Source organism: Eurytemora carolleeae, unplaced genomic scaffold (assembly GCF_000591075.1).
Source record: "Eurytemora carolleeae unplaced genomic scaffold, Eaff_2.0 scaffold277, whole genome shotgun sequence".
Classification (NCBI taxonomy): Eukaryota; Metazoa; Arthropoda; class Copepoda; order Calanoida; family Temoridae; genus Eurytemora; species Eurytemora carolleeae.
Window position 1 is genome coordinate 312262 of NW_019396330.1, and position 10760 is coordinate 323021.

At 33.9% G+C, this 10760-nt stretch overlaps 1 protein-coding gene across 2 annotated transcripts; it reads right to left on the reverse strand.

Moving 5' to 3' along the window:
- Positions 1-1564: 1564 nt before the first annotated feature.
- LOC111701070 (uncharacterized) lies at positions 1565-10397 on the reverse strand. 2 transcript variants are annotated; one of them, XM_023472202.1, is made up of 9 exons: positions 10244-10397; positions 9678-9731; positions 7636-7902; positions 6259-6494; positions 5552-5638; positions 4844-4924; positions 4323-4484; positions 3815-4039; positions 1565-1886 (listed from the first exon to the last, which is right to left on the reverse strand). In XM_023472202.1, the coding sequence occupies exons 1-9, from the start codon at positions 10304-10306 to the stop codon at positions 1727-1729; spliced, it is 1335 nt and encodes a 444-aa protein (XP_023327970.1). In that variant the 5' UTR covers positions 10307-10397; the 3' UTR covers positions 1565-1726. The 2 variants fall into 2 exon arrangements, with proteins under 2 accessions (XP_023327970.1, XP_023327969.1); XM_023472201.1 differs by having other exon boundaries at positions 4844-4999; positions 10244-10396.
- Positions 10398-10760: the final 363 nt, after the last annotated feature.

The window sequence follows — 10760 nt, forward strand, 5'->3', positions numbered from 1 at the left end:
TTTAGGTTTAAGCCTATACTACTGGAAAATGCAAATCAACCCCAATTAAAACCAATAATTTGATATACATCATGATATTTTTCTAGGGGGGGGTAAAAAAATTTCTAGGGGGGGGTAAAAAAAATTTCGGCGCGCTTCGCGCGCCAAATTAAAAATTTTTACCCCCCCCCTACAGAATCCTTATATCCGCCCCTGAGTTTCTGTTAAGCTAAAGCAGTTTGAATAGATTCTGATAAAACTAATAAGGTTTGAATGGATTCTGGTAAACATAAGTTTAAATTCGATTTTCATTTAATTTTGAAAATCCAGAAGTATTTTTTTTAAAAATCCGCAAACTTTTAGTTGTTTTTTGTTTTACATAATATACAAAGAGAAAATAATCACAATTGAAATAGATAGGCGCGAAAAAGTCTAGTATTGTTATATTTAACTAGTTTTTGGTCGTCATTAAAGTCTCATTCTTTGTGGGTATCCCTGTATAAAGAATAAAAGGTAAATTATTCGTAAAGGTTGAGCACAGTGATAGAAAAATGAAGGGTTTGGGAAGGTAGAATACTTTAAAAGGATTGTAAGCGTATTTCAATACATGCAAAGAGGGCAATTCCCTATTCCCAAAGATGCCCTTTAAAGCGTTGTGATCGCAATGATTGTGATTTTAAGAACTTATCATTTTCAAATGCTGTTCCTTTACAGATTTGACTTGCAAATTCCTACCGCAGAAAACCATATAAATAATCATTAGAAATAACCAATTATAAACCAAGAAAAGAAAAATATCAATTAGAAATAAACACTTATAAACCAAGAAAACGAAAATATCAAATAGAAATTAACACTAATATACCGTGAACACGAAAATATCAATATAAACACTTATAAACCAAGAAAACGAAAATATCAATTAGAAATAAACACTTATAAACCAAGAAAACGAAAATGTCAATAAGAAATAAACACTTATAAACCAAGAAAACGAAAATATCAATAAGAAATAAACACTAATAAACCAAGAAAACGAAAATATCAATTAGAAATAAACACTAATAAACCAAGAAAAGGAAAATATCAATTATAAATAAACACTAATAAACCAAGAAAAGGAAAATATCAATTAGAAATAAACAATAATAAACCCAAGATAAAGAAATAAAAATAAAAAACAAGGAAACAAAATTATCATCCCATTCTCAGAAAGATTAAGGTTTCAAGGGTACCGTTGTAAATCGGTCATCGCCATCTTTGCTTGGAGGGTCACTTGAAATTACGCTTAGAGTATCTTTGATGTAAGCGTTGTGTGTACAAAATTTATGCACGAGAATGTTTTTAAAAGTGAATCCATAATCCAATCAGCTTATACAGAAGCTAGTGCAGAGTGTTCCCGCAAAGCATACATGCAACCCAAACACATCCCTGATAAGTGATAACAATCCCTTTATGTACAATAACAACATTAATGTACAGTACCACATGCTTGTGAGAGAACAGTTGTACAACAGATATCCTACCTAACAACTGTATTGATACTCGAGACTCCATTTTTCCAGTGATAGTTTAACCTCTTAGATACATTTCTCTGCAAACATTTATTCAAAAATACTTGAGCAAAAATATCACATTCTTTTTGTAATTAAATGAGTTAACAATTTATTTAGCAATGACATGAACAGATCGCTTCAAATGAAAAGCAACGACGGAGCTCTATGGTTTAAAACAGCTTGGATATGGTCTATGGATTGAGAGCTGCTTGTAGCAATTTCTCGAATCTGTCAGACTTGATCATCTCATCTTCTAGAGTATTCTTGAACTCGTCCAGTTGTCCAGCTATACCCGGAGTAGGTTGCAGGTCTCCACCTAGACCTTGAGAATATTCAGCATCCGGGATGAACCTGAAAATAAGTATGAAATAAGTTGAATTGCTTATTCTGAGCTCAAACTTTTGATAACATACTGAACATTATGGTGACCCAAATCACCCTTAAAAAAACTTTAGCACACAGGCCCAAATTGTTCCATACATGTAAGTGTTCCTAAAACAAATTCAAATGTCTATGAAGCCATCAACAGCTACATGTATAAAATCGAAATATTGCTGAATAGATATCCCTTGTTACACTGCAAAAGTGTGCTCACCAAAACAATAGTTATTAAATAAGACCTCTTAGCGTTGAACTGCTACCTGAGTAATGCACTATTTACCTAATTCACATCATCAGTTATGAACTTTCTACCGAATTGACCCCTTAGATATGAACTTTTATCTGATTGATTTCCAATGTACCTCCTAGCTATGAACTATATACCAGATTGAACCACTAGCTATTAAATTTCTATCTGTTTGACCCCCTGCCCCTGGCTATGAAATGATATCTAATTGACTTCCCAGTGTATGAACTACTACCCGAGTGAACCATAGCTATAAACTGCTACCTAATTGACTCCTAGATATGAATTGATTCCTGATTGACCCCCTAGCTATGAACTATATACCAGATTGAATGAACCACTAGCTATTAAATTTCTACCTGTTTGATCCCCTGCCCCTGGCTATGAAATGATATCTAATTGACTTCCCAGTGTATGAACTACTACCCGAGTGAACCATAGCTATAAACTGCTACCTAATTGACTCCCTAGATATAAATTGATTCCTGATTGACCCCCCTAGCTATGAACTACTACCTGATTGACCCCCTAGCTATGAACTGTCTACCTGATTGACCTCCTTGCAATCAACTATCTGCCTGATTGACCATTTAGCAATAAACTGCTACCTGTTTGACCTCTTAGCTATAAGCTACCTTGATTAAGAAGGACCAACCAGTTGGTCCTTATATTGAGATGTATCAACAAAACCATTCGTTGCAGTATGTGCTATCGGGGATTTGTGAGTGTATAAAACTGATAAGAAAATTTGCCGCAATTAGAACTGAAATTGCCAAAGCCTATAAGTACCTAAAACCCGTACTTATTGCGTGATATGATTTTTTGTCTTTCAATGAAATGAACTATTCAGTTAAACTAATAAATGTAGTCTAATTGAACTTTAAAGAAGCGCTTCGTAGTGGCAACACTTAATTTTTACATGTAGCTGATCCCAATAAGATAAAGGCCCAATTTTTTTTTTTTTTTTTTTTTTTTTGGGGGGGGGGGGGGTGCCCTACATATCCCCTGTAACCATTTGAGACTGATGTGCAATGTGCATGTTTAAATTCAGAAAATTCAGTTTAAATTCAGATACTGAACATATTAAACAAATGTGAATCGTCTAGATAACTATGTAAATAAACTCTGAAGAAGTATTAATATGATTCCCTATTAGAAGGACATATAGTGAATGAAGAAACATTACCCCCCCCCTTCCCATTTATATGAACTCCTGTATTAATTTTATTTATTTTATTAATGTGAACAGATGCAACTTAATAAATATTTCAAGATTTTGTTTTGGCTTGACTTTAATAAACTTTGTTTTTGAAGTAAACAATTTAGCTTGAAAATAGAAGGTTATGAATTTTGGATAAATATTGAATATTGATTTTAACAGGGTAAAAGAATAAGCACGACAAAAAGACGTTTGATCTGCGAAAAAATTAATTTTCGACTAAACCAAAAATAAGGATTTATAAAATGTGGTCAGAATAATGTTTACCTTCTCTGTTTATAAATTACCTTAATTATTAGAACTTTCTATTCTTAGTTAAAAAAAAATAATCCAAACTTTGCTATTTTTTAAACATTTAAGTGCGTTGTCAAAAGTAGTCATTTAGTACCCGAGTTTTCTAGGACTCCATGTGGCATTTATTCAAGGTTTTACCGTTTCTTATCTCCACCACGTTGTCGTTTAGCTGAAGAATGGAGATCACCAGACCATCTCTTCTTAGTACTCTCCGCCCCTCTCTTCTCTCCGGAGAATCTATGAGTCCGAACCATCTCTCCTGATCTCCGGTTCTCCTTTCCTTTCCGGCTCAAGGGGGACATTCCGGTAGAGATCATTTCCGATCTACAGGATACAGTATATGGAGATACAATTCGACCCAAACTAAACAAAATAATAATCTTAGGAGAGGGAATAGAATTTTTAAAGTTCAAATGATTAAACAATCAAATTGTAAAGAAATGAAGTAGCTGTATTCACAACGGTGCTTTTCTTTACGTGCATTTAAAAATTAAAGAATGGTGGATTTCTACAGAAAGAGATTGTAAAAAATAATTAAAATAATGGACACAATCCGTGTTAAGTGTTTAACCACAAGTCCGGAGAAAACACGGAATATTAGTAAAATAATTTACATTTCTTCAGTGTAGTTGTAGATATAATTTACCTTGGAGACACGTAGCTGATTAAAGGTACTGATTCAATGCTCCTCCGTCCTTCATGATTATTCTCCCCCTCCAGTCCCTGATCCTCCTCCAGGTCGAAGCTAGATCGGAGTAGGTTGGGTTTATAATCCTCACTCAGAGCATTCTCCAGCATTAACTCTAACCTGAAGAATAATTGTAAAAAGTATGTTTTGATAAACGTTAACAAGAAAGCAGAATTATAATATGCAATTTTTTTATAAAATGATATTATCAGCCTTTACCGGAGGCAAAACTTAAAAAGAGGAGGGGGCGGAGGATTTTGTGTTGTGATTATTTTTAAGATTTTATCTCGAGGCGCAGCAAGTGAAAATTTGGTAACAATAAAATCTTAGGACTTAAAATCCGTTTTTCAATCTCAAGAAGGAATGGGGCGCGTTTTCCTTCAGAAAGCAAGGGGATGATGAATGATCCAACCCCCCCCCCCACACATACAAATGTCATAAATGTCTTAAATTTCGACAACTAAAAATATGAAACATACCTTAAAGATTGTTTCTGTTCCTCCTTGAGTTTATCCCTGAGATCAGGATTATAACAAGGTTCCTCTATCCTCAGTTTATCCCTGTATTCAGATAGTGAACGGTTCAAATGTTCAACCATAGATGTCTCTGCGTGTTCAGCTGTCCATCCCAGTCCGCTGGTGTTATTATTAAATTGTAGAGTAGCAGCGCAAACAGATCAAAAACATGTTTTTAAGTTGGATTTCGTTAATTTTCTACGAGAACCAATGATATTCAAAACTATTTGAGGTAGGGTTGCAAAGCTGAAACTTGTTAAAATGAGAGTCGCGCGGAAATAAAACGAGGATAACATTTTTATTAGGGTTTTAATTTGGTGCAGCCTACAACCCAGTGCTTGGGATCCGGATCCAATGGATCCACAAAATGTTTGCCTTCCTAGATCTGGATCCGGATTCAAGGGGCAAACTATTAACCATATGTGTAAACTAAAAACTTCTGCTCTCAAAACTAAAAAAATAAACTATTGAAAAAATAGAGATTATTTAAAAATTTCTTATCTCTGAATGGTTCATCAAACTTAAAGAAATGTTCTTCACCTGGATCCGGGTCTGGATATATTTTTTTTCGGAGGGATCCAGGATTTGGATCCAATTCTCCAAACCCTTTCCTCATTCTTATATTATGAAGAAAAACAGATGGTTTAGAACAGAAGAAATGAAATATCTAACCTTGTCCATTGAGATGGTAGTGAGTACTCTAGTATTTTATCCTCTCTATATCCAACAATTCTATCACTTCCTTCCATACACGACAATCTAGATAAAAAGGGACTGTTAATAGATTCAGGAAAAATTTCCCAATACAATATAATCAAATCAATTATATACAGGGTTATGCACTAAGGATGAGACGTCATAGACGACTTTCAGTAATGTATACTGTCTGTTATATTAATATTATATATTAATGGTATTGGTTCCCTGCAATTGTTAACTTGTTTCTTTCTTTGTTAAATCAATAAATAAGCCATTAACGACTTTAATTAAGGCAGAAGACTTAATTCAACCTTGGAATCACCACATTAATCGAGTTTCAGGTCGTCTTTGTAGTCTTATCCTTTGTGGGTAACCCAGTATTTTACTGCAGTAATAATGATAACAGATATTAACATAACAGTGAAATAAATAAACGTAAAACTACTGCAGCAGGAGAGCTTAGATCTGTTTTCACAAATCCCGCCTGTCATTCTTAATATTTATATTTTAAGAATATAAAGTTATAAAGTTATAAGCTAACTACATACTGAAGTTTCAGGTTTTGATCTTGAATCTTAAAAACAACCCAGCGTGAAAAAGAAAACTAAATAGAAACTTTAATAAGACTGTAGTGTGAAATATCATTTAAGTAAACACATTTATAAATATTTAAGAGCTACCTGTACTGAGCACAGCAGACCAGAATATCAGTCCAAGGTAGTATTTCCGGTGGCGGAGTAATATTTTCCCCACCTCCGCCTCGACAACACTGCTCGGTGTATCCTCGGTAGCTCCGGCTCAGACTCCGCCGTAGTTCTGAGACAAGGACGGATGTATCGTAGTTTGGGACGGATATTCGGTCCACATATGCCCAGATCTGTTCCACTAGGTTCCGCCAGCTATCTGCCTCGTAAACCTGGGAATTGCCAGGGTTAATCTTCAATCTTATTTTCATCATTTTAACTTTACTGTAACATCTTTTTTTTATTTAGTGGCTTAAAAAGATAAAATAGTGATGCTTAATTAAAGCTCTCAACAGCCTTCATCGATTCAAAAATATTTATCAAACCTTTTTTAATAATAAACAAAACTCTGAATTGAAATTACTTGTAAATTCATGTACAATCAAGCATTAAAAATAATCTAATTTGATCCCAATTTTCAGCTTTATGTCTCTTGTAATCATTTCACATCGATTGGCTGGGATTAAAAATAAAACAATCTAAGCAAGCATTGCATATATTTCTTTCATTACTACAACTTAAATTGTATTTTAAAATTAGTGAAATGCCGCCTGGACCACCCTCCCCTCCTGACCCTCTTTACTAAACAGCAACCTCAATGACTTATCTATCTATTGTGTAGGTTTATCAAAATGGGAGGTGGCGAGTCACGGTGGGGTATTTTAGGGGGTCATGACTGTTTTGTCACAATACTCCTCTTAAAATGCATTTGTCTTGTGTTTCATGTTGAGAAAAAAGAATAAATTCATATAATCTTCTAATCTACAAACATTGTATGATTGATTTATAATGATTTCAATTTATAATTACTTTTACCGTTCATAACTTTATACTTGAATGGATCCTGTAAACCCGCAATATATTCAGATATCGTCTTTGTTACAGCGAGTATTTTGGAAGAAAACCAGATATTTTATAGTAAAAGCACATGAGAGCACAGGGGTTTAGGGATAATCTAAATATTTAAGTAGATTCTGACCGCCAAATAGAAAAAGATTTAGGGGCTCCAGCAGCACCCCAATCCTTGATTTAGTCTGAGTTGCGTGCTGAAAAATCCTATTTTAGAGTTTTTAATGAAATAGTGGGTTTGCGGTCGAAATTCTTAACTAAATCATAACATTTAAACAACTTACAAACTTTTCTCAAAAAAAATTTTAAGCGGCCAAGTCTTATTTTACATATATAAGAGGTTTATGGAATAAAGCTCATTTTGAGCTGACTCCCCCCCCCCCTAATACCCCACTGTGCGTGGGGAGTCTAATAATAATTCAGACCATTATAACTTTTTCATTCCTCACTGTTGAATAGTAATACCTGTAAATCCTCCAGTTTGAGAGAATCTATAAACTGTACAGTTTCATCAACATGAAGAGCATCGTTCCAGTTGACCGGCAGCTCGTCTGATCCAGGTCGGAGAAACTCCGGCATAGGCCAGGATACCTCCTGTAGAACAGGGTCCATCAGAACTTCTTTCAGGTGCTCTAGCCCGTGGTTGAATAGACAGAGAAGGTCCTGGTAGGGTCGATGAGCTAGCCCAAGCTTTCTTCTAGCTTTAAGATTTCTTGACATCTCACCAAACACCTGTTAGCATTAATATACAATGGTCGTCGTACATATCAATACAATGAAGACTACTTTCTATTTCAATCAAACTTTTAACAGCATGGATTGGATACATAGAAACAAAGAGAATTTTCAATTAACAGATTCTCTTTGTTTACTTGTAAACTTGAAAACTTGAAAAAAGCTTGAACAATTTGGTAACATATCAGTAACCGAAGAAGATCGGGACAAATTGCAAACTTCAATCAATGATCTCATGAGTAGGTTATATAAATGGTTTAAATCGTTCAATGTACCTAAATGTTAAGTACTGCATGTGGGTAGAAATAATCCTAAGGAATGGAGAACCCCTAGCTACCGTAACACATGAACGTGACATTGGAGTCATAATATGAAACCTTAAAACCTTCTAAACAATATAGGGAGGCAGCTCGCAGAGCAACAACTGTACAGTGTACTGTCACAGATCTCTAGGGTTTTTATTCACCCCGACAAGAAAACTTGTTTGCAACTTGGTTAATGGGTGATATTGAGCTGCTAGAAAGGGTTCAGTGTGAGCAGTAAACATGGTTGATGGATTACAGGGACTTAAGTATGAGGAAAAACTGAGAGAACCTTTGTACACTAGCTGAAAGACGTAAAATATTTAATATGGTCATAGTATTTAAAATCCTGCGTGGGATCGACAATGTCGATTTTTCGACCTGGTTCACAATAGTCGGGGAAAATGTTGTCAGACCTACAAGAAGTACGCCATGAAATTAATACCTTCCAGAAGCAACACCGATACCAGGAAAATTTTCTTTAGTAACCGAATAGTCTATAATTTAGTGCGTGCCAGGACAGAGACCTAGACGTAAAGCACAGAAGCCAAATCTGTTCGATCTCTGTACAGTGAGGACAAGAAAAAAATTCTGCGTTAACGGATCACCCGGTCTTCTGCAGTCATCAAAACAAGTAAGTAAGTCTTCATTGTATTGATATAAACGCCGACTACTGTAATCACAGACTGTAACTTATCTTTAAGAGACAGCAAATTATTCTAACCATCAAACTCTAATTGACTATCTTAATTCCTTTGCCACAACTATAAGTTAAGACAAATATTCCTATGAAGGCTAACATTTTCTTTCTAATTTTAAACATTTGATCTTTTATAATGAAAACATTAGTGTGCCCCATTTTGCAACAAAATATAGAAATATTGTCTCAAAAATAACTCTCAGGCTAATATTGTTCTTTATGGTGTCAGTTTTCACAGGATATTTTTTTAACCTGTGGGAAGTGGTCGTGCAAGGCCCGTGCAGATCGCAAAAAAAGTCTACAAAGCTCAAAAAAAATTCCTTGAATTTATCAAATTATATATCATTTTCTTCGTTAAAAAGATCAATTCCATTGAAATTTTTGAAAAATTTCAAAAATTGACTGCCTTTAGTTAAAAAAAAACTCCAGAAAATATACTTTTCTTTAAAACTAGCCTTTTTGAGGTGTTTTTTGGTCTAGCTCAATCAATTATTAAGAGTTAAAAAAAAATTTCAACGGATTGAATCTTTTTAGACAATTACGAAGAAAATAATATACGACATGATAAATTCAAGAAATAATATTTTTGAGCTAGTAGACTTTTTGCGATCTGCAAGGAAACACGACCACTTCCCAATGGTCTAAAAGAAAAAAAACTTGTGATAACTGACATCGAATTTAAATGTTCTAAATTAAAAAAATATATATATATTTCTACGAAAATATATTTTCTGCTGCCTCTCAAAGAATGTAACTAGTATAAATGATACCTGAGAAGTGAGAAATCCTTCCAAGAAATCCCGCAAATTTCTTTTCTTCAAATCCTACAAAAAGATTATTATCTTTTTTTTTTATTTCTTGAAAGGAATTTGTACTTAACATGTCAAATATAAGATATGAAAAACAGAATAACAATTCCATGGAGAACTAGACCAATTTATTAACCAGATGTAGCAGAACTGAATGTTAGCCTAGCATCTCAATTTAGAAAGAATTATTAAACTCATGAATTGTAATTGTTACCAAAAACCCAAAAAAATTATTGTCTGTGTCATTCTCCATCATTCTTCTTATTAAGTTTGTATCTGATTTAAAATTAATAAATGTGCCTGAGTTCGAAACTTTAGTGTGAAATAGTGAGAATTTCCAGCTTTTATCTCGATATCCTCTTTGGCAAATTTTGATCCAGAGATAAACAATATTAAAGTTCTAACCTCTTGAAATGTTGGCCGTAGACTTAAAACAATTACAAATTTCAAAATCATTGCGACACTTCTTAATTAAAAGACAGAAGGAAGACGACAATTATCAATTGGTTTTCTGGTTCCCACTGTACCTGTGTTGGATCTTCAGGTTGATGCTGAACCAGTTTACGAACTCCCTCTAGGATCCTCGTCATACTCTCCAGGCTGTAGATATTACTGGAGAGCTGATATATCTCATACTCAGATATATATCCGTCCTCTGAATATTATATATTACTGGAGATCTGATATATCTCATTCAGATATATATCCGTCCTCTGAATATTATTTATTAATGTAGAGCTGATATATCTCATACTCAGATCTATATCCGTCCTTTGAATATTATACATTAATGTAGAGCTGATATATCTTATAGATATATATCCGTCCTTTGAACATTATATATTAATGTATAGCTGATATATCTTATACTCAGATATATATCCGTCCTCTGAACATTATATATTAATGAAGAGTTAATATATCTTATACTATATCTTTACAACCTGAGGGATCTATGACGTAAACAATTTTAAAATGAAGGTACGTTATCTACGAAAATTCATAGTTGGATATACCAAAACAAAAAACTGTAGTAGATACTAG

Coding starts and splice junctions, on each gene's coding strand:
- LOC111701070 (XM_023472201.1), bottom strand. CDS start 10,306: ATGACGAGGATCCTAGAGGGAGTTCGTAAACTGGTTCAGCATCAACCT. Junction 7,903..9,677: donor AAGGATTTCTCACTTCTCAG/GTATCATTTATA, acceptor TAATGCTAACAG/GTGTTTGGTGAGATGTCAAG. Junction 5,639..6,258: donor GTCTGCTGTGCTCAGTACAG/GTAGCTCTTAAA, acceptor CTTTTTATCTAG/ATTGTCGTGTATGGAAGGAA.